General features: G+C 39.7%; 1 protein-coding gene across 2 annotated transcripts in view; it reads right to left on the bottom strand.

Moving 5' to 3' along the window:
- VPS41 (VPS41 subunit of HOPS complex) overlaps window positions 1–25,109 on the bottom strand; it is a 141,749-nt gene extending 116,640 nt beyond the window's left edge. The window contains exons 1-2 of one of the 2 annotated variants that reach the window (XM_080665764.1): window positions 25,041–25,109; window positions 14,444–14,482 (exon numbers count right to left, since the gene is read on the bottom strand). In XM_080665764.1, coding sequence (XP_080521890.1) covers window positions 14,444–14,482; window positions 25,041–25,061 — 60 coding nt within the window. In that variant the 5' untranslated portion in view covers window positions 25,062–25,109. Of the gene's footprint in view, window positions 1–14,443; window positions 14,483–24,963 lie in introns of both variants that reach the window. The other variant, XM_080665765.1, reaches the window with a different exon arrangement.
- Window positions 25,110–25,458: the final 349 nt, after the last annotated feature.

Here is a 25,458-nt window from a genome sequence, read left to right as displayed (position 1 = left end):
AAACAAAATTACACTAGATAGACTAAAGAGGAGAGGTAAGATACAAAGCCCAAGTTAGTGAAAAATACCACCAGTTGAGCACTCCTAGACAATTCACAATCTCACTCTATGGAGATGGCCTTTATCCCACCCAGCTTTACCTGTGAGAAAGATCTCAGCTGAACCTCTAGGAACTTTAATAAGGTGATTGATTGGTTTCCTTGGTCTCATGCCATAAACTACATCTGACCAGGGACAAATCCTTTTAATAACTATCCAGTGTTTTAAAGCTAGACATAATAGGGAACACTCACATACTCAAAAAAAAAAAAATCTTGTTAAAAAATGTAATTTAAACTTCCACACTGAAAAAACAAGTATTAATAAAAAGTAGATTAATAATCAACCATGAATAGAAAGGTATAAAATAAAGTCTTTCCTCCTCTAGAACATTCTCTATAGAATTCTAATTACCTTAGGGAGAACTGAAATATTCAAAACTGGTAGTCAACCTTCTAAGTTTAAGATAAAAATATAGCTATCAAAATCTAATATCAGAGCATTTTAATTTTAGAAAATTACATTTTAAATAATTCTCTCTTCATAAATCATAGCCTATATTAAAATATTTATTTTTATTACTATTAGAAAAGATAGAGAACAAAAAAAACATAAAGCAAAACACAGTTGGTGTCAAATACAAATAAGACTTTTTTTTAAAGTATAACTGAAATTATACTGTAAGTCAATCAAAGCATACAATTTGAGTCTCAAAAACACAACTAACAAAATTTTTAAGAGATCTATTCACTATATTATCAACAAAGTAACATAAATACTCAAAAAACTACATATGATTGTATAAAATCATATATAATTATACATTTATATGAAACTAGAATGGTATCAATAAATGTACATGGACAATACAAGATATCTCCAAATATGCTATACCAATCTTGAGCCTTTCCAGAAAAAAAGTTCTATGATGAGAAATACTGTATAAAAATATAAAACGAATATGGTTAAATAAGTGGTCTTCAACAGGAGGTGATTTTGTGCTCCTAGGAGGTTTATTTATTTGGCAATGTCTAGATACATTTTTGTTATCACATCTGAGTGGGAGGAGATGGTGCTATTGGCATCTAGTGGGTAGAGGCCAGGGATGATGCTAAACATCCTACAATGTACAGGACAATCTCCCAGAACAAAAAATTATCTGGCCAATAATGTTAAGGTTGAGAAATCCTGGGTTAAATAAATTTCAAGAGATTATTGTGTAAATATTAAAATCCATTTTTAAAGACTAATAATGAAGAAAAATGTTCTCAAAACATTGTATTAGTTGAAAAAATAGGTCATAAAATCTGCTTTTCATGATCCAAATTTTATTGAAGAAATTTATATACATACATGGGGGGAAGGGGATCAGAATAATAACCACCATAATAGTAACCTTCCTGTGCTTCAGTCTCTTCATCTATAGAATGGAAGTGGTAATAGGAATCCATATCACAGAGCTGCTGTCATCATTACAGAAAACAGAAAATAAAAATCCCTCGTGAGCTGTTACCAATATTTTCTAAATTTTCCAAAATAAACATGTATTATATTTACTACAAAATAAGTATATGACAGCCCTAGCTGGTTTGGCTCAGTGGATAGAGCGTCGTCCTGCAAACTGAAGGGTCCCAGGTTCAATTCCGGTCAAGGGCACATGCCCGGGGTTGCAGGCTGGGGCATGCAGGAGGCAGCCAATCAATGATTCTCTCTCATCATTGATGTTTCTATCTCTCTCTCTCCCTCGCCCTTCCTCTCTGAAATAAAAATATATATTAAAAAAAAATAAGTGTATGACAAAAATAAGCAATATTTTAAAGCCATTGTTAACATCCTCTTCAAAATTTTGTTTTTACTGAACTAAGATTCTTATCTCTGAAAGCTGCTTTCCTTATAGCACTTTGGAAAACTGAGAAAAAATTGAGCCTCTAATAATTGAAGAGCTCTTCTTAAGATTCACAAGATATGCAGTCTTCATAAACCCTGGTTTCTCCTTTGCCCTGTAGTATCAGAATTTCATGTTCAAGTGAAGAAGGAAAAAAAATAAGGTGAAGGTTCTCATGCCCTAAGCCAAACACCATAAACAGGTTCAAAGCCCATCATTTATTTTATATTGGGAAAGCGATAAGAATATATAGAGGAGGACCAAAAATGAAAAAAAAAGCAAATAAGCTTTTCATTTCCTTCCAGCCACATGGAATAACCTTACCAATCTCCAAGATATGACATTCAGGTGGACAATTCCCACCACTAAAGCCAACATAACCCTCTTTTCCTTTCTTCCCTCCTTAGAAGCAGGGTTTATGCCTTTTCATTGTTCTGGACTTCACCTACCAAAACTGTGGGTACCTAATAAAGAACAGTGAAAACAAAAGTATGTGGTAACAGCAGGCTGAGTTTAGCAAGAAGCTTTTTTAAGACATTCTCCTTGAGATTTCCAGATAGGAAAAGCCCAATCTACAATATCAGCCAAAAGGAACCTCAGAGATCATCTAAGCTATGTATTAATTTACAGACAGGATGGCTATTTGAAACAGTATAAATTATAATTATAGACAAATATATAGAAATGAAGCTCTATCACCTTCTAACAATAAGAGGTCCTGCCAACTAAATTTTCATGAAAATTACATTTATTTATAATTTGTTTAGTTTTATATAAAAAGGAATATGCTACAGTTCTTGGGATTATCTTATACTTTAGAGGAGATTGCAAAGAAGCACCCTACTAGCTACCCCCATCAAAGTCTCTGACAGCTTATCAAGTTTCTACGAAAATAAAAACCTACAACAGTGGTCGGCAAACCATGGCTCAAGATCCACATGCGGCTCTTTGGCCCCTTGAGTGTGGCTCTTCCACAAAATACCACGGCCTGGGCGAGTCTGTTTTGAAGAAGTGGCATTAGAAGAAGTTTAAGTTTAAAAAATTTGGCTCTCAAAAGAAATTTCAATCATTGTACTGTTGATATTTGGCTCTGTTGACTAATGAGTTTGCCGACCACTGACCTACAATAACATTAAAAATTAAGATAAATGGTTATCAAAATCAAGGGGAAAGCTAATATTTATCTTTAATATGAATTAGAATTCATGACACACCTTAACTTGTCTGATGGAAACATAAACTATCTGACCAAAAGGTAGAAAGATGCTTTCAGCAATCCCACCAGCCCTCCATGCCCAAGACTTGGAGCCTGTTCCTCTAGAGCAGTGGTCAGCAAACCACGGCTCGCGAGCCACATGCGGCTCTTTGGCCCCTTGAGTGTGGCTCTTCCACAAAATACCACGGCCTGGGCGAGTCTATTTTGAGGAAGTGGTGTTAGAAGAAGTTTAAGTTTAAAAAATTTGGTTCTCAAAAGAAATTTCAATCGTTGTACTGTTGATATTTGGCTCTAGACCAGTGGTTGGCAAACTCATTAGTCAACAGAGCCAAATATCAACAGTACGACATGCTGGGGAGACCATTATCCTACCAACCACCTTTCTGCCATTACTAAGAATAGTGTAAGAATCAGAAAGAATAAAAATAATGGTGGGCTATCGATGCCCCAACCTAAACCCAAAGCTAAAAGCCAGATCTCACTTGCTTGTCCCTAAATTAAATTATGATCTTTCTGAGGGATAAAACAGTTCTCAGCTGGAGTCAGGAGGCCAGGGGTGGCCCTTGGTATCTATTTTTGACAAAGGAATCTCTCAAAACCCTGGCTTCATCATCCCCACAACAAAGAAATCCTGCCAGTTTCACTTAATGGTTGTGAGAATTACTGAAATCAATTCATTTATTCACTCACAAGAAGCTCTGCTAGTGAGACCATAGTGACAGGGTCCTTGCCCTCATGAAAGTAGCTGTCATAGAACTGGACAAAAGAACGAAACAGCAGCAGCACCTGTACTTAATGAATACCTTCTAACCACAAGCAAAGTACTAAATACACATTATCTTCTTAACAAATGTGTGCCTATGAGCATTCTAGATATTACCATTCGATAATACACAGTACAAGAATTTCCTAGAGCATCAAAGACATTTTGCCAACCCAATCTCTCTCGAGCCCATTTGAACCAGGCCCCACCAGCACCTCACCAGCATGAGTCATGCCTGCTCTTGTAGACTCACCAATAGCCTGACCTTTGCAGATCCAATGGGGAATCCCTAGACCTCATCTGATCCTTCCTCTCAGCAGCAATTGGCGTAGTTGACCATGCTCTTCTTCCTGAGATGCATTCCACCCTCACCTTCTTGGACACCACTTTCATTTGGTTCTCTTCCCACCTCAATGACTGCTCCTTCTCAGTCTCCTTTGCTAACGTCCCTTCATCTACCAGGTATTGCAGTACCCTTGAGGTTCAGACATAAGACCTCTCATTCATCTGACCTCATGCCCTGAATGATCTCAATCCAGTTTCATGGTTTTAATGGCAACCCCCCACAGCTGAGATATCTCTCCAGGACTTCAGTTGCTGTCTGTGGGGCAGCCCTTTCGCGTCTCTGCCCCTCCTACCAGTCTCTATGCAGTCTCTACTTTCGGTCCTCAGGTGTCATGGTTCTCTCCTGCGAGTTTCCTGTTGAGTATTCAGGATTTTTTTCTGTATTTTAGTTGTAATTCCTGGGAATTACTGAATTCTGTAAATTTAGTTTGTTCCTGGGAGCATGTCTGTGCAGCATCCACTTACTCTGCCGCCATTTTTAATCTCCAGTTTCATGGTTTTAAACATCATCTAAAAGCTGACTCAAATTCTCGCCAGCTCAGACCTGCACTAGTATTCTTTATCCAACTACCTACCTGACTTTCCACTTGGATGTCCAATTGACATCTCCATCTTAAAATACTCAAATTGAAACTTCTGATCTACCCACCACCACCACCACCACCACCTCCTCACCAAGAGCACCAAAAACAGTTATGACCAGTCTTCACCTATCTCAGTTAACAACTCTACCTATCTGGTTGCTCAACCTGATTCCTCTTTCTCTTACACCTGCAAATCCTAGTCATCAAATATCCTGGATCTACTTCAAAAATACCCTAAGTCCTTTATCGCCTCTAACAAGAGTTCCCAAAGCCTCCTAACTCAGTGGTTGGCAAACTCATTAGTCAACAGGGCCAAATATCAACAGTACAACGATTGAAATTTCTTTTGAGAGCCAAATTTTTTAAACTTAAACTTCTTCTAACACTTCTTCAAAATAGACTCACCCAGGCCATGGTATTTTGTGGAAGAGCCACACTCAAGGGGCCAAAGAGCCACATGTGGCTCGCGAGCCGCAGTTTGCTGACCACTGTCGTAACTAATCTTGCTGCTTCCTACTTGCTACACACCACTACCCCAGAATTTTTTCAAGCAGCATCTAGAATAATCTTACTAAAACAAAGCTTCTGCACAGCAAAAGAAACCATCAACAAAATGAAAAGGGAGCCCACTGTATGGGAGAACATATTTGCCAATGAAACATCTGCTAAGCAGTTAATTTCCAAAATATATAAGGAACTTAAACAATTTAACAAAAGGAAAACAAATAATCCAATTAAAAATGGGCAAAGGATCTAAATAGACATTTCTCCAAAGTGGACATACAGATGGCCACAAGACATATGAAAACATGCTCAAAGTCACTAATCATCAGAGAGATGCAAATTAAAAGGACAATGAGATATCACCTCACACCCACCAGAATGGCTACCATCAACAAATCAACAAATGACAAATGCTGGCAAGGATGTGGAGAAAAGGGAACCCTAGTACACTGCTGGTGTGAATGCAGACTGGTGCAGCCATTATGGAAAGCAGTATGGAATTTCCTCACAAAACTAAAAATGTAACTACCATATGACCCAGTGATCCCACTTCTAGGAATACATCCTAAGAATCCTAAAACACCATTCACAAAGAATAGATATACTCCTATGTTCATAGCAGTGTTATTTACAATAGCTAAGATCTGGAAATAGCCCAAGTGCTCATCAGTAGATGAGTGGATAAGGAAAATGTAGTACATTTACACCATGAAATACTATGCATCTGTATAAAAGAAGGAGCTCTTATAATTTGAGACAGTATGGAGGGACCTGGAGAGTATTATACTAAGCGAAATAAGCCAGTCAGAGAAAGACAAGTATCGCATGATCTCACTCATATGTGGAATCTAATTAACAAAATAAACTGATGGACAAAATAGATCCAGAGACAGAGACTTAAAAGCAAGGAACAGACTGATGAATCTCAGAGGGAAGGCAGGGAGAGTGAAGGAGAGATTAACCAGAGAACTTACATGCATAACCCACGGACACAGACAATAATGTGTAGTGAAGGCCTGGTGGGGAGCATGCACAGGTGAGGTCAATGGGGAAAAAAAGGGGAACATCAGTAATACAACAATAAAACTGATTGATTAAGAAAACAAAGACTCTCCTGCCGGGCTGTGGTGGCTCAGTGGTTGAGCATCCACCTATGAACCAGGAGGTCATGGTTCGATTCCCGGTCAGGGCACATGCCTGGGTTGCGGCTTGATCCCCAGTGTGGGGAATGCAGGAAGCAGCCAATCAATGATTCTCTCTCATCACTGATGTTTCTCTCTCTCTCTCCCTCTCCCTTCCTCTCTGAAATCAATAAAAATATATTAATAAAAACAACAATGACTCTCCAATGGCTTCCCATCTCACAGTAAAAACCAAAGTCCATATATTGACTAACAGGCTCTATGTTCTTGGCCACTCATTACTTCATTTGCTACCACACAGCTCCAGCCCCACACACATCCTTGAAGATGTCTAGCATGACCCCACCTGACCATACTGCATTTACTCTTGCTTTTACCTACAAGACCTTTCCCCCAGGTATTTACTCAAATTTCATCTCCTTAGAGAGGCCTTTCCTGACCAAGACAAATCAACACCTCAGTCCATGCCACAGTCCTCTTACCCAATGTTATCTTTTTTACCTTCAATGTTTATTACCACCTGATATATATGTTTTTGCTTTTTGTCCCCCTCCTTCATCAAATACTGGTGTATGTTAGCACCCAGAAAACAAAAGTACTCAATAAATATTTGCTAAGTGAATACAATGATCAATCAGTCTATTTTGGACTGCCTAAAATAATTTTTCTCCTAGGTAGTGAAATTATAAATTCTGTTCAAAGATATACTACGCTAGAATCATGTTTATCTTTCCGATCTCTAACAAGTGGCAGAAATATAGGTTAACAATCTGTATTTGCATACAGAAAGTTTCTACTAAGTTTCCAAACATATAATTTTTATAATATATGCTTCAAAGGGAATGTTTATCCATGCCTGAATGAATGATGCAATAGTCAGCAGAACCTGTTAATATTAATAGCTCATTAAATGAAAGAGCAAATTTTAAATTCAAAGGCAATTTGGAAGGATCTATTATAACCCCATGGTTCATTTTTCTCAGCAATCAATCTCATAACAAGGTACATTACCATTTTAGTTACTATAAATTTGTTTATTATAATTAATGCATGTAAAGAATCAATTTATATTTCAATAAATTATTCACAATGTTCTACTCACCAGGTAAAATAAATAAATAATTTTTGTGTGATGCATTTCCTGACTTAAAAAAAAATCTATCTCCTGATTTCTCATGACTGATTTTTATTTTAACAAATCTGAAAAAGAACTCCCCAAGTGGCTGATACATCTAGAAGTTGCATTTTATTTTAATATTAGTTTCTAATTCAACAAAAATTGTATGTTGGTTTATTTTAAATACTATTTGTCAGTCCACAGTTAATATGTGTAACATGTTCAAGGCTTCCTAATTGTGATATTTGCAAGAACTAAGCCAGATCTGAATGGACATCTATTTAGGGCAGGGGTCCTCAAACTATGGCCCGCGGGCCACATGCGGCCCGTCGAGGACATTTATCCGGCCCGCCGGGTGCCGCTGCCTGTCCTGCTTAGCAGCCGACTCGTCCCAGGCCCGCAGTACTCATAGGAATTTGTTCATAGTTGTTTTTTTAAACTATAGTCTGGCCCTCCAACGGTCTGAGGGACAGTGAACTGGCCCCCTGTTTAAAAAGTTTGAGGACCCCTGATTTAGGGAGTGTGTTTGTTAATAATGATAATAAAAGTTGTAAAGACAGAGGTGGCACTAATTAACTCTCTGTCATTACATGCCATGGCTCAGGCAAGGGGTGATATAATTTATATGCAATCTTTGTTACAAAGGAACACACTGTAAACAGAATAATCCTTAGTTTAACTATTCAGTTGCTTTCACAAATAACAAAAAGTTCCTGGGACCCATACCTGGTACACAGCAGACCTTATTACAAATTGATTTCCATTAAGTACACTCCTCTACTTCCTTGCCACTCCTCCTTAGCCTAATAGTTTTTCTCTTGTTATTCTTCTCTTTGCTGCACAAGTTCAATTGTGAAATGTTAGGCTAACAATTTGATGCTTCTACTGCAAAATTCTTTGTACAACATATTAAACTCTTTTAAGAACATGTGAAATATACTTCTAAATAATAATATACCAAGAACCTATGCAAAGTAAGCAGGGCTTTAAAAAGTACATATCTCCATGAAACAGAGCTGCTTCAGTTTCCAGCTGTATGACCAAGTATTCCACAGCACACTGGTCCATACATAAACAGGAAACACCCTACGGAAAATGATGACATTTCTGTATTATTGATACCACAATTTCCTCTCCCTGCACCACTGAATCTACTCAGAAATAAATCTATGATATGTTAAACCACTACAATTTTGGAACTTTTTGTTACTGCAGCATAGATAGCCTCTCCTGCCTTATATAGTACCAGATAAGTTATGGTTTATATTAAACTAGAGGCTCGTTGCACAAAGAGATTCATGCAACAGGCCTTCCTTCCCTTGGCTTCCAGCACCGGTTTTCCTCCAGCACCCGGGACCCAGAACTTCACTCAGGCCAGAGTCTGCCATCTTCATCTTCGCTGCACACTCCAGCCGGAGTCTGCCATCTTCACCTTCGTTGCAGACTCCAGCTGGAGTCTGCCATCTTCGCTGAAGACTGCCGTCTTCATCTTTGCTGCAGACTCCGGCTGGAGTGTGCCATCTTCGTCTTTGCTGCAGACTCCAGAGTCTGCAGTCTTATCTTCGCTGTGGCATTCCGCTCCTGTAGATCCCTTCGCCGCCCCCCCGCCCCCGCCCTCCCTCTCATAGCAGGCATCCTGCCTCACCTGGCCACTCCGCCTGGCCACTCCATGCCTGGAGCAGCCGGGTGGCTGCCATCTTTGGCCTTCTAATTTGCATACTCACTCTGATTGGCTGTGGGTGTAGCGGAGGTACAGTCAATTTATGTTTGTCTATTATTAGGTAAGATGAGATAATCCATATAAAGCACTCAGCACAACCCATACATAGCACATAGTAAGTGGACCTGAAAAATTGAAATGATGATTTTTCATTACTTAAATATTATTTTCCTTTAAAATGCACAAGCATGCCCTAACGGGTTTGGCTCAGTGGATAGGGCATTGGCCTGTGGACTGAAAGGTCCCAGGTTCAATTCCAGTCAAGGGCATGTACCTTGGTTGCGGGCACATCCCCAGTAGGAGGTGTGCAGGAGGCAGCTGATGGATGTTTCTCTCCCATCGATGTTTCTAACTCTCTATCCCTCTCCCTTCCTCTCTGTAAAAAATCAATAAAATATATTTTTTAAAAAAAAATAAAATAAAATGCACAAGAATGAATCAGATATTAGAATTACCTGGCAAGGATTTTAAAGCAGCCATCATAAAAGAGTTTCAACAAGCAATTATAAATATCCTTGAAATAAGTGACGCACTAGGATATCTCCACAAAGAAATAGAAGTTACTAAAAATGAAAAATTTATAACTGGAAAGAATAATAACCAAAAGAAATAACGATTGGATGGGCTCAATAGCAGAGTGGAGATGACAGAAGACAGAACCAATGAACTTGAGAACAGATCAACAGAATTTACCAAATCTGAATAGAAAGTGACTAAAAATAATTAACAGAGTTTTAGGGATCTGTGAAACAATAACAAAAGAGCTAACATTTATAATAAAAGTCCCAGCAGGAGCCCTAGCTGGTTTGGCTGGGTGGATAGAGCATCAGCCTGCGGACTGAAGGGTCCCAGGTTCGATTCCGGTCAAGGGCATGTACCTTGGTTGCGGGCACATCCCCAGTAGGCGGTGTGCAGGAGGCAGCTGATCGATGTTTCTCTCTCATTGAGGTTTCTCTCTATCCCTCTCCCTTTCTCTCTGCAAAAAATCAATAAAATATATTTTAAAAATAAAAAAATAAAAGTCCCAGCAGGAGAAGAAACAGTAGAACTGAAAATTTATGCAAACGAAGAAATAATGGCTGAAAACTCTCCAAATTTGGGGATGGACATAACCCTACAGATTCAAGAAGCTGAGCAAACCCCCAAAAAAGACAAATCAAAGAAATCCATACCAAGAGATATTATAATTAAACTTCTGAAAACTAAAGTAAAAACATACACACAGCCCTGGCTGGTTTAGATAAGTGGTTAGAGCATCAGCCCACTAACCGAAGGGTTGCAGGTTCAATTCCTGCTTAAGGGCACATACCTTAGTTGCAGGTCCCCCTTCTATAGGGGCGTGTGCAAGAGGCAACCAGTTTAGGTGTCACTCTCACATGATGTTTCTCTCTCCCTCTCCTCCCTCCCTTCCACTCTCTCTAGAAATCAATGGAAAAAATATCCTCGGAGGAGGATTAAACACACACACACACACGCACACACATACACACACACACACACACACACACACTTGAAAGCAGCCAGGTTAATGTGACACATTACTAATGAAGGAGCACCAACTCAAATGACAATGCATTTCTCATTTGAAATAAGAGGCCAGAAGGAAGTGGCACAGCATTTCTCAGAATCTGAAAGAATAGAACTATCAGTTGCAAATGCTGTATCTGGTGAAAATATCCCTCAAAAATGAAAAGAAAATAAAAATGTTCTCTGATGAACAAAAACTAAGAGAATTTGTGGCTTGCAAACCTTTTCCTAAAAGAATGGCTAAAGTTTTCTAAACAGAAAGGAACAAAAGATAGATAACAAAAGAAGACTTAGAACTTCAGAAAGAATATAAGAATGGGTGAAAAGGGGTACATATAGTAAATTTTCCTTTCCATGAGTTTCTTAAATCATATTCCATAGGTGAAGTAAAATGTTTATTACCAAATGATGTGCTCAATGAATGTAAAGTAAATATTTAACAACTGTGTTTAAAACATGGGGAGGGTAAAGGGACATACATGGAAGTAAAGTTTTTATACTTGATAAAAAGTGGTAAAATATCATGGGTACCAAACACTCTAATAAATTATGTATATACTAGAGGCCCAGTGCACGAATTCCTGCACCGGTGAGGTCGGGCTGGCCCATCCTGACTGTGGCTGATCGGATCAGGCCAGATGGCTGGCCGCAGTGCCCATCATAGCGACCGGTCATTCCAGTCGTTCCAGTCGCTTGGCTTTTATATATATATATATATACTAGAGGCCTGATGCATAAAAATTCGTGCAAGGGGCTCAGCCCTCGCAGCCCCAGCTTTGTCTGGAAGGATGTCCGGAAGGTCGTTCAGCTGTCTGATCTAATTAGCATATTATACTTTTATTATTATAGATAGATGTTTTACTACCCAGAGCAACCATTAAGAAGTAATACACTCAAAATTATAAAGATGGAGAACAGATTAGTGGTTGCCAGGGGATGAATGTGGGGGACAGCGTGGCTGTGACTATAAAGGGTAGCAGAAAACCTGATGATGAACTGTTCTCCAGCAGTGGAGGTCACATGAATCTTCACATGTGATGAAAGTGCACAGAACTAAACACACACACACACATACACACACACACACACACACACACACACATTAATGGATATAAAACTGGTGAGATAAGAGTAAGTTTGTAGATTATGTTAATATCAACTTACTAGTTTTGATGTACTAGAAATATGCAAGATGTTACCCTTTGGGAACTGGGTGAAGGGTATACAGAATCTCTCTGCATGTTTTCTTACAACAGCATATGAATCTACAATTATCTCAAAATAAAAAACTTTTTTTAAAATCTCAAGAAGAAATGTAGTATACTAGAGTAAAAACAATTCTGGCTTATTTAAAATCTTGGATAAACTGAAGAGGCTAAGAAATAAACCAAACCTTTTCCCTAAATCCCTTGTTAGAAGTTGAGGTGGGGAAGAAAGGACATGTGGTTTCAGTCTGGGTTCCATAGCTCTGTAACCCAAAAGTTCTGTAACATCAACACAAAATACTACTATAAAACATACAGAGAATATTGTGTTTTCTTAAAAATAATAACTGAGCCCTAACTGGTTTGGCTCAGTGGATAGAGCGTCGGCCTGCGGACTGAAGGGTTCCAGGTTTGATTCCGGTCAAGGGCATGTACCTGGGTTGCAAGCACATCCCCAGTAGGGGGCGTGCAGGAGGCATCTGATCAATGTCTCTCTCTCATCGATGTTTCTAACTCTCTATCCCTCTCCCTTCCTCTCTGTAAAAAATCAATAAAATATATTTAAAAAATAATAATAATTGAATCGTTTTGCTAAGTATATAAGCAATGCATATTTGTTATGGAAAATTTAGAAAACGAATGCAGATAACGAGAGTAAATAAAATAAGAATCACAAAACCCAGTAATAATATCGTCTTATGGCCATGTTTTTCTAAGCTTACATGTGAATTTTGGAGGGTAGAAAGAAGCTAGTTTAGATTACATTCTAAATCAGGAATCAGCAAATTATAGCCACAGTCAAACCCAGCCAAATGCCCATTTTAGTACAGCCTTCCAGTGGATTTTTGTATTTTTACTAGTGGCCCGGAGCACGAAATTTGTACATGGGGGAGGGCGTGTCCCTCAGCCCAGCCTGCACCCTCTCCAATCTGGGACCCCTCGGGGGATGTTCGACTGTCCTAAACTGGTAGTCCGACATCCCTCTCACAATCCCGGACCGCTAGCTCCTAACCACTCACCTGCCTGCCTGCCTGATTGCCCCTAACCGCTTCTGCCTGCCAGCCTGATCGTCCCCTAACCACTCCCCTGCCAGCCTGATCGCCCTCAACTATCTTCTCCTGCCGGCCTGATCGCCCACAACTGCCCTCCCCTGCCGGCCCGATCGCCCACAACTACCCTCCCTTGCTGGCCTGATTGCCTACAACTGCCCTCCCCTGCCGCAACCCCCGCTTCTCCACCAGGACCGGCCACCTCCGTGTTGCGCAGAGCCATGGGACCCCCAGACCTCACCATGCGGAGTGGCTGCCGAGTCCCGCCTCCACTGTGCACATGGCCGTCTTGTGGTGGCCATCTTTGTGGTGGCCATCTTTGGGGCACCCATCTTGTGTCAACATTGCGTGTGAGGGCCACCTAGGCTTTTATTATAGATATGTTTATAAACCTACACAATATCCTCTTGACCTTTATAGAAAAAGCTTTCCAGCCCCTGCTCTAAAAAGCATTTTTGTAAAAAGCTTTTTTCAATTAAAAAGATAGTATAACTCCTTATTTCTGGATATTTAGCCTGTTCCAAATTTTTATATTATAAACAAAGTTGTAATGAACACTATTTTCTAATTAACTATTTTAAATATGTTGATAATCATTATTTTCTAAATAAATAACTTTATTTTATGGTACAAAGGAATTTCGTGCACCGGGACACTAGTAAAAAAATAAAATCAATGGAAAAATATCCTAGGGTTAGGATTAACACACAAAAAAGGAAAAAAGTATAATTATTAATCCATCTATAGAATTGATGAGCTACTTAATTTATGTTATGCTTAAACTTATTTCTTCTGCATAGTCTTGAAAAGGAATTTTTCAAAAAGCCTTCCTTATATATCACTTTTTTTTCTCCTTAAAATAAAATCTTTAATACAACTTAGCTCCCAGCAGCTTTTAAGGTAACTACTTCTCTTTTGATTTTACAAAATAAACTATAATTTCAATGACTCAGAAATTATACCAATGAGCACACAATATTTATTAAAAGAATGATAAAAGAATAAATATTACAGAACCTACAGTGGTTATTTTTTGAAATAGGTTTTTTAAATGTCAAGATTCATTTGTAAAACTTTGCATCAATTTTCCCACTGCCAACATGCTTCAGGTTACAATATTGTTCAAGATTAGAAGAAAACTTTTTGTTCCTTTTCCTGTTTGTTTTTGAAACTAATCCATTAAAAATTTTTAAAGACAACTGGCCTGTTCTTCCCCAAGGCTCAATTACCCTATGGCCCTACTTTACCACCTGAGACTCGGAAAGGCTGTATTTATTAGCACTGCAGAACAAGTTCATGATAACCTGGTTAGCTAGAAATCCCCAGGCTCCTGAATCACCACCTTACCTCAGACTCATCAGTAGATTCTTCAAGAGACACGGTTTCCTACAAAGCAAAGAGGAAGGAAATGGTCAGAATAATGACAAAAGAATAAAAAATATTTTCAAGGGAAAGGAGTTCTTATGTCCCCACCAATATCCGCCTGCCCTTTTTTGGAGGTATCTGCAAATACAATTTAAAGGCCTCCACATGGTCCAACTCTCACAGACCTCCTACTTCTCCACACCCTTCAGGACTGAGATGGTTACTCTGGGGCCTCACAAATCCACTGTTCCTGCTGACCTCCCTCAAGAGGTCAGGAGGATAACAAATTGTCATGTGAATAAATGGAAGGCTTTTCCCTTGCTAAAAATGCAAATCGCTCTGGCAAAGCAGCCTTACTGATCTCAGAAAGGAAGAGGAGACTGCCATCTCAAAATATCTACAAGCCAATTTTTATACTGAAAAGCTCTTGTGCTATTAATTATTATGCTATTAATCTGGTTGAGTCAAAATGGTTGTCTTGCTTAAACAACATTTACAAAAGAATTCCCCTAGAGTGGTACCTATCAGACACTGGGCAAACAAGCTGTATAATTTATATCCACTCTTTAAACCATTAACTGGAAGACAAATTCTGCCATTTAACACAGTTTCCTTCTTGCTAGACAATGAATCTTGCTACTCTGTGGAAAACAAAGCAAAAAGGGGAAAAATTGACTTGATCCTGCTAATCTCTCACCTGTCCACTGAAAAAGAGAATCTGCTGATGCCACGCATCCTCAAAGAGGTCAGCAAAATGAAGATTTACTTAACGTACTTATAGATATCAATAGCAATAAAAGGCTACAACTAATATGCTGACACAGAATGTAAGCATTTTACAACAATCCACGAGATAAAGAAAGAACAAAAAAATTGAGGCAAGGGCATAATATTGTTTTAGACATAACAATATTTTTTTCAACAAGAAGAGTGAACATTTTTTTAAAAGTTAGATGCACATATTACTCAATGCAAAGTGGATAGCAGGATAAATGCAAATATGGTGTTTTAAAACATTTTACGTTCATTCATGGAAAGTCAGTAAGAACCAGGCAGGTGGCAGGCTGCCTGGGGATCAGTCTAGTGGACAATATGGCCTCTGCTTTCAAAAATCATCTGTAAAATGGGATGAAAGTTACCTGTAATTAAGAATGTTGTTGCAGTTACATCATTAAACATGAAGACTATGAGACTCTTCTTTAAATTCCAATGCAGCCCATTTAGTTTAATGTTATTCTAAACATTAGGAAGTTCTAATCTGGAGCTACAATTTCTCCACAGTAACTTTTTATTCTTAACGCCAATAAGACTCAGAAAAAATCCAATTATTTTACTACTCTCTGACTGTTCCCCAGAGAGTTAATGATACATATCATGCCTACCCTTCTAAATTATTTTTCCTCTGTGCTAACCATCCCCAGTTCCAGGGTTTAGTCCACTTACCACCCTTACCCTTCACTCTTTTGAACATACCCTCACTTCATATTAATAGTCACTATTCTGACATCTTTACTGAACATCTATTATATATATTCTCATAATGCTAAATGCTTTCTTTACAGGTAGCATCTTAAAATTTCCTAACTACCCCTGCGGTACAAACGCTTGAGGCCTAGAGGTTGAACTTCTATAAGCCCCTGAGTATTACATTTGTTAGCATTAGCCGAAATAAGCTTTAACAACTGTGCCAATGAACCAGACATAGGTTCCAATTTCCCAACTCTAGAACACTGAAACAATACTGGACTACTCTTTTTAGAAAAATTACATCAAACTGGAGGAATTTTTTTTTCTTCTTATTTGGACTCCATTAAAATATGCACAAGGGGGAAAGCGCAAATATCCCCTTTACATTCTTGATTAAAACAAAGATGTAAGGCCCCACTCAGCAATTTCAATCCAAAAGCTCTAAACCAGATTACGCTTTTACCCCCCACCAGAACGCAGTCAGATCTCAGAAACCTGAGTCTTTAGGTTTAGAAGCACTTCCTGTGACTGCCAGTATCCATCAAGAACATTTACTCCAGGTTTCTCTCCGACTTCTCCTGAGCACCAGCACAAACCTCGCAAACACAGCTCTGGCCTCAAAACATTACATTTTTTTCACAATCCTACCAAAGCAATGCATGAGTGACTTTGAGAATTAGCCTGGTCTGTTATTTCTTAGCTTCATTCATTCATCAAGCTCCAAGCTTAAAGCTCTAGAGACAGGCAAGTAAGAAATGACATGAATGTCCCCAGTGAGGGATCCAAGAAACAAGGGTGAACCCTGAGAATCATTACAATTTAGAAATCAGTGGTTTTCAAATAATTTTTACTTTTAAATATATTTTTATTGATTTCAGAGAGGAAGGGAGAGAATGACAGAAACATCAATGACGAGAGAGAATCATTGATTGGCTGCCTTCCGCACGCCCCCTATTGGGGATCGAGCCCACAACCTAGGCATGTGCCCTTGACCAGAATCAAACCCGGGACCCTTCAGTCCACAGGCTGACGCTCTATCCACTGAGCCAAACCGGCTGGGGCAGTTTTCAAAAAATTTTTAAGTACACACCCTATCTTTCAAATCACCTAACTTCAAATCATGAAAATGTAAGTTATAAACTTGTGCTGTTCTCTAAATAAAATAAGCCAGATACAAAATGACAAATATTCTAGGATTACTCCTTTATGAGACAGTAAAATAGAGGTTAGCAAGGCTGGGGGAGGGAGTAATGAAGGGTTATTATTTAACAGGTACAGAGTTTCAGTGTGAGGTGATGAAAAGTTGTTGAGATGGATGCTGGTGATGACTGAACAACAATGTGAATGTACTTAATGGCACTGCATCATACATTTAAAAATGGTTAAAGTGGTAAATATGGTATGTATATTTTACCACAATAAAAAAAATTGTGCTGTTCTGGTTATAGCAAAAATGATGGGCTAGAAGTTACCCAGTGACACAAATGCATGGCCAGACAAATTCTGGGCAAAAGGCTGAAAAGCTAAACTCAACAACTGTTTCACTTTACCTTTCTTTTGCAGACCAATCCCTTAAACTCAATCATTTATCTAAACCTAATGCTCTCCCTAGCTTGACATGCCACCTCTAGAATCTATTCATCAACTGCGTGAGAATACCTTTCAAAACACACATCAGACTAGTCACTACTCTCCTCAAAGAATCCTTGGGACTCAGATTTCAGATTCCTCAGCAAGGAAGTCAAAGCCTACCCCAACCTGGCCCCAAATAGACTTTTAACCTCTCTTCCCACTCTGCACGAATCCAGGGCCCTCCAGCCACATTGGGTCAGGCCTCTATGCCAGAGGTGACAGAAAGGTGGCCCGCAGGTGTTTCGTTCGGCCTGGATAGTGTGTTTAAGACTTCCACATAGCCCTGGCTGGTTTGGCTCAGTGGACAGAGCGTCGGCCTGTGGACTGAAGGGTCCTGGGATCGATTCTGGTCAAGGGCACATGCTTGGGTTGCAGACTTGGTCCCCAGGGTGGGGCATACAGGAGGCAGCTGATCAATAATTCTCTCTCATCATTGATGTTTCTATCTCTCTCTCCCTCTCCCTTCCCCTCTGAAATCAATAAAAATATTTTTTTAAAAAGACTTCCACATAAAAATCTTATCTCTGCTTCATAAAAATCAGCCTATATGTTTACCAAGTTCTACATTTCCATATAGCATCATGTTACATTTCCATATAATAGTTGGAGGTGAGCAGCTATACCCATAAGACAGAATGCACTTAATCCATCAATACCTATAACTCCAGATTCCCTTTTATCAAGACAATCCCACTCATTTCCATTGCCACATGCCTGCCTTGAACTTGTGATGTTTTCACTGAGTCTTTCCTAAGTGCTTCCTTCAGCTTAGAAGGCCCTTGGCCCAACTCTACACTCATCTTAACAGTCTTCCAACTCCCAGCATGCTCTACAGGTTCAAGCAAACCCACAAGGGTATCTCCGGGAGGTAGGTAGTCAACAACAGAATTCTAACTTCGTGGTTTACATTTTCATGTTGCCAATTACTGCTTTGTGTTGTGTTTTTTTGAGTTTGAAATGCACTGGCTGTTTCTAAATCCTAACCTTTCTTCCCAACCTACGTCTCACCTCTTTCACATAATTGTTTCTACTAAGCCAAAGACACAAGGTCCAGACCTGGGCTCCTGTGCCTTTGTTTCTTCCTATAACCCTCAGCTCACACATAATATTAACAGCCTTATCCTAAGTTTTCCTTTAAAATACACTGTAGCTAAGCCCAAATGCTTTTGCCTCTTGTCTCTCATTATCCTACCCAAAGGAACAGTTCAACACCATTTGCTGGTGATGATAATAAAAAATAAGCAACTGCAGTGCTTTCCCACCAGCAGTGGGAATGCAGACTGGTGCAGCCACTGTGGAGAACAGTATGGAGTTTCCTCAAAAAACTGAAAATGGAACTCCCATTTGACCCAGTATCCCACTCCTAGGAATATATCCTAAGAAACTAGAAACACCAATCAGAAAGGATATATGCACCCCTATGTTCATAGCAGCACAATTTACAATAGCTAAGATTTGGAAACAGCCTAGGTGCCCGTCAGCAGATGACTGGATCAGAAAACTATGGTACATCTACACAATGGAATACTATGGTGCCATAAAAAAGAAGGAATTATTACCATTTGTAGGCACCTGGATGGAATTAGAGAACATTATGCTAAGTGAAATAAGCCAGTCAATGAAAGAAAAATACCACATGATCTCACTCATTTGTTGATAATAAAAAAACATTATAAACTGATGAACAAAAAAATAGATACAGAGGCAGTAAAGCGTCAAACAGACTGTCAAATTACAGCGGGAAGGTTAGGGAGAGGTGGGGGAAATAAGAGATCAACCGAAGGACTTATATGCATGCATATAAGAGTAACCAATGGAAGCAAAACATTGGGGGGTGAGGGCATGTATGGAGTGGGGTGGGGGGGCAATGGTAAGATATGTACACATATAATACCTTAATAAAAATATATATAAAAGAAAAAAAATAAGCAACTGATCCCTCCTCTTTTCCACTTATGAACAATAACAGGTGCCTTTTCTCCAGGCAGAAGCTTCAATTAGCTTATGGCTATAAGACAGTTACAGAGGGGGCTTGGAGGAAAACAGCAGCAAACAAGGATAGAGAGATTCAAAAGGAATGTTAACCACCTAGCTCTCTGATGACCCTTCCAATAAAGGCTATCCCACCCCTAATCCCAAGACCTAGGAGAAGACTCAGCACAGCTGGCGTCAGAGGCAGAAGGGTAAGGAAGGCTGTTAGCTCGGAAGGAGAGAGAGAAGCCAGGACTTCCCGGTTGTAAAGTCCTCAGAATTTTGAGGGCCTACACACTGTGGGTTGTGGGTGGTGAGGGGAATTTGGGAGAAAAATGGGAGGCTGGAACTTGATGAAGGCCAACTCCAAGCTCTACAGGATGAAGAAACAGAACAAAGACCAGGGCCCAGGAAATCAGACATTAAACACTCCCTCCCAGCAATGTGTGTGACACAGCAGAGCTTAGTGGAAAAGACGGTGTGACAGCCCTCAATGTCTGACACAGGCACAGGAAAGAAGGAGTCTTTTGTGTGATAATGTATTTGGTATCCTTGTGTCACAAAGTCTCAATTTCAAAAAGTTTTGGGGCACCTAGAGACTAGGCTGGTTTAGCAGGGAAGATTTTAAAGTATCTGGGGAGCTAGCGGGAGCAAGAAGACTCAGGTTACCAAATCTGTTCAACGCACTAGCCTTAGCTACTGCACTCATCTCATTCTGCAAGTGAAGAAGTACCTTGACACCTGCTTCAGCTTGGTGGCTTAGTGACCCAATCCCAAATCTGACTTTGCGTCAGAATCATCTAAACTCAGTTGGGGGATTGGCTAATACCCTTTAATACACTCTGTCTTCACAGATTCTGATTCAGTGGGTATTAGTAGAGCCTAAAATCACAAGCATTTTGTAACAAAAACATGAGGAGGACCAAGTTTCTGGAAGACAACAGGGCAACAGTGACTGGGCAGCCATGCATGGGGAGCTGCATGAAACCCGGAAGCGCCTGATCTGCCAAGGGCTCCCTCTCCAAGGTACCAATGTGGCTGCGGGGGAGGCTACTGATAACCAGCTGGTGACATCGACTTTCAGCCAACCCACCCAGACAAATATGAGAGAGAAAAAACTAATAAGGCAATGAGCATGCCCAGCTAAGCTAAATTGTGACTACACTTTAGTTACACGACGGTAAAGAGTGGGCCATCTAAAAATTTCTCTGAAACTGTACTTTAGCAACTTGTTTGGTTCTTCTTTTTTCCTTTACTTATAAGTAAAGTTGCTTTTGTAAGTCTGTGTTGGCCAAACTGTAAGAGAAGAGAAGCATGCATACCTAAGACAAGCCCACGTTTGGATGATAAATCACTGCCCTCTTTATAAGACAACCTTTTAATCTGGCCACTTTAAAATGCTTTCTGTCATACTCACAAGAGTCCTGGAGAGTAAAATCCCCAATTTACAGACAAGGAAACTGAGGCACTCAATCATTTACTGATTTGATTTTTATTTTACACATGGGGCACAACCATATGGGAGTATACAAGCTCATGAATGTGCCTCTGATAATATGTAAATGCTCTACCATAGGATAGAATTTCCCTAATTTCTAAAACATAGACAGAGAAGTAAAAAAAGAAACTCTCCTAATTGGTTAAGAAGTAGATGGTCTGATTGATCAACTATTTCAACAGACTAGGTTCCCTGCTGTAGAAAAGATGAAAGGGTACCTGGGGAGCTGGCAGAGTAAGGAGTCTACGTAGGGAAAGTAATCTACAATACATTTAAATTTATAACTTTCAAAAGTTTCAAAATAACAATCCAAATTCTACTGGACCTTACTTACAATTTGACACTTTCAATTCAGAAGGCTATTCTCTCCTTATAAATTCATTTACACATTTTATTAAGACCTAGTACTTGTAAAGCACTAGCTGTGAGAGTTACAGACATGAGTAAGCTCTAGGCCTTTATTCTTGAAGACTCAGCAATCTGTAGGAGAGACAAATACACAAACAACCCAACTTCAAGCAGAATGTTATTCATAAGTGAGGTATGGACAAATATTGTAGGGCATCTGTGATTATGAAGGTCGACTATAAATCATTTTGGTGCTAGATAAAACGGCTGTTTAGAAGATTTCTAGGCAGAGGGCAGGGTATTAGCTCTTCCTGTATAACATATGTAGGGATTTGGGGGAACTACCTTTACCATACTCAGCATAAACAAAGATATCCCAGCAACTCTTAAAAATGTTTATTCATATCCAAAGAGTGATTTTTAGTTTGAGAGTCTATGAACTGTTTTATGTTTTGTTAACTCGCTCAGTAGAGATCTCACTATATTGGTTCTTCCTAAAATTAAAGGGGAGGGCAAAGAATACAACGCTCAGAAACGTTAAGAGGGGAGGTTTAGTTTTGTCTTCCTTATCATGGAGGGCTGTTTACATTTGCAATAAAAAAGCTTCCTTTGCCCTAACCTGTCATCCGTTACTGTAAAACACATCTCACTGCTTAAAGCATTCAGAAGAGAAAAATTATGTCAAGATTTTCTAAAAGGTTCAGAGTATCAAAACAGATCAACTAGCAAATTTACTTAACTCCACTTTTGAACCCTTCTAGCCCTCAAAAACATATATAACAAAGGCCTTACTATCTTAGTTGAGATTTTAATGGCTTCTTACTGTAAAATGTGAAATGCACAAACAAGCAGAGTGGGAAAAGTCTAACTATTTTTAATCTACAAAAGACAATTTATAGATTAAATATAGGTACAATTATTTATTAGCTTTCTTTAAAAAAATAAACAGGACATTTTGTGATTGTTTGCTTCTTTCTGCTATTAATCATGAGCTTTGAAATTAGATGACTGGATATTTATTATAGAAACAAGTATGAGCAAGTAACTGAAGTTGTCTGGATTTCTACTGTTTACCTAGAAAATTCAATCCTTTAATACATATTGCATATCAGGCAATACTCTATGTGTCAGGAATACAGCAGTAAACAAATCTTTGCCATCAGGGAGCTTACATCCTAATGGGGAGAATATACCGAAATGAATATAGAAACATAGTGAATATACAGAAAAAATAGACAAGCACAAAGAAAAATGTAATGCAGGAAAAAGGTTGCAAAAAATGGTCAGAGAACACTTGGGCCTGGCCGGTATGGCACAGCGGTTGAGTGTTGACCCATGAACCAAGAAGTCACTGGTTGATTCCTGGTCAGGGCAATACCTGGGTTGCTGGTTTGATCCCTGGTCAGAGGGCATATGGGAGGCAACAGATCGATGTGCTCTCTCACATCGATGTTTCTCTCTCTCTCTCTCTCCCCCCGCCCCTTCCTCCCTACCTCCCTCCTCAGGAGAGAATAAAAATGAAAAATAAAAAAGATAACACTTGGAAAAAGACAAAGGGAATGAGGGAGAAAACCCTGTAGATATCTCGGGTCAAAAAAGGGTACAGCATGAACAAAGGCCCTCAGGTAGAAACATGCCATGTTTGTTGAAGGAAAAGTAAGAGAGCCAGTATAGCTGATGCAAATGATAGAAGGGAAAGAAAAGTAGTGAAAAATTAGGTCAGAAAATGGGGACAGAGCAATTGGGGCAAGGTCCTGCAGGGAACTAGGCTATTACAAAGACGCTGGCTTTCCCTCAGCGCAATCAGAAGGACCAGAAAGTTTGGAAGTGGGAGGTGCTTGTCCTGACATATACATCAGAATAAACATCTACCACACAGAGTTCTTTTCTGAGGACCAACTGCGAATGTGAAAGGATTCTTTAAATTGAAAAGTGCTGTACAAATTCAAAGCATTCTTACTGTATCACTAACTTTATGCATGTCTTTCTCCATCAGACAGCTTGCCCGAACACAAAACAGTAGTAAATACTAAGAACTGTCTCCATTTCTGCTACCCTATATCTAAGAACATAAGGAGCTTCATGTTTTTTTTTTCTTGCTTTTAAATCAAACCACCAAAATATTGTATTTCAATATGAAAGGCGAACAGAATGAAAACCAATCTCATCACTATTATCAAACCCAGTAATGTGTCATGAAATTACACGTGCTTAAAGAGCATTTTCCTTTGAACTGCCTAGAACAGAAAAGGGAGGCTCCAGTGGTAAGAAAGAGACTCTTATCGCAATGACCACCCAAACAAATGTCTACCTTATTTCTTAATTAATGTGTACAAAGGGCAGATTCTCATTATGTAAGTAAAGTATGTTGCCAATGGTACCAATTATGAACTCGATAAGCTTCTGTTATGATACTACACAGCTTATCACCAAATCCCTTCTTAAAGGCAATTATGGAAACTGGTGGCCCTGTTAATTTGTGAGGCAAAGCAGTGCTACGCTTAAAAATGACCCTGGAAATGGAAAGTGAAGGTATTTCCCCAGGTTCCAGACTTTCTCTGCTCTTTTTGTCTTATTTATGTTACTCTGGCAGCCACTGTATGAATACAACTATCGCAATCACTAATTTCTGTCCTAAACTCCAGGGCCACATTGCCATGTGTTGACTGTACATTGCCATCTGACCTTCTGCCAGCAACAAATAACTCCTCTCCTAACTTTATGCCCAACTTTTTTTAAAAAAAATATATCTTATTGATTTTTTACAGAGAGGAAGGGAGAGGGAGAAGGACAGAGAGTTAGAAACATCGATGAGAGAGAAACATCGATTCAGCTGCCTCCTGCACACTCCCCACTGGGGATGTGCCCACAACCAAGGTACATGCCCTTGACCGGAATCGAACCTGGGACCTTTCAGTCTGCAGGTCGACGCTCTATCCACTGGGCCAAACCAGTCAGGGCTTTATGCCCAACTTTTACTAAGCATTTTAATTTTGTGTACCAACTCATTCCAACTGAAACCACCTTCCAAAGAGGGCACTATATCATCTCTATCTTATCTTATATCTCTATCTTTAAATATCTTATATTTAAAAGTTAAATAACTAGCCTAAAGTCACATAGTAAGACAGAGAACCAGCACAGGAGCCTAGACATTTTTGCTCTAGCACAGATGCACTTAACCGCCACTATATGCCACAGTGACTTAGCTTTGTATCTAAATGCAATAGATGCGAAACAAACATCATTTACTTTCTCCCAGCCCTCCTGCAAACCGCTCTCACGGTCCTACTTCGAGTGGAAAGGAATTTAAACTTCAGTTACCTAGCCTCAAAACTCAAGTCACCTATTTCGCCTTCCATAGGCAGTCAGTCCCTGTCGTAGCCCAGGCTGCCTTCAAGCCACTGAGCACAGGCCACAGGAGCAGAGCCCAAAAAGGAGCCAGCTCGCAAACGCTGGGGGTGTGTCGGTGGCTCTCCCAGGTGCGCTCCAAGAACAGGCATCCCACCCGCGTCTCTGCTCCCGAATGGCCTTTCGGTGCCGCCCGCCCTGCCCTGCCCTGCCCGGCTCTCCAACAGCCCCGCACCTCCACGCGCTCCTTTCCAAGGCCCGTCCACTACACCTTCGTTTTCCCTTCCCTTGCCCAGCAGTTGTAGCCTTTACCTGCTCCTCGGCTTCCGCCATGGTGCAGCTGGGGAGTCATGTGACATACCCGGAAATGAGAGAAAAACCAGACACGGAGGCCCAGGGCCTGCTGGGAAATGTAGTTTTAGCAGCATGTGAGCCTGGATATCTTTTCTATTTGATGAGGTTATTAGGCCTTTGTTTCTGCTTCCAACTCTCCAAGCTCAATGAAGTTATGCTTTGGAGAATCTGAACATAACCGTTGTTGATGCTTTATTTTGTTGTTGTTCTTATTTTTTCCGTGATAATTATATTTATTTATATTTATTTATATTTACTGTGTATCCGGCCCTGGATTTACAAGTTTTGCATGAATTATCTCATTTAATCCTTCCAGCAATCCCTACTATTATCCCCACTTATAGAGGAGAACACCGTGCCTCAGAGGTCACACAGC

Source organism: Plecotus auritus (genome assembly GCF_963455305.1).
Source record: "Plecotus auritus genome assembly, chromosome: 4".
In the NCBI taxonomy this organism is placed as follows: domain Eukaryota; kingdom Metazoa; phylum Chordata; class Mammalia; order Chiroptera; family Vespertilionidae; genus Plecotus; species Plecotus auritus.
This window is presented reverse-complemented; position numbering and strand designations above follow the sequence as displayed.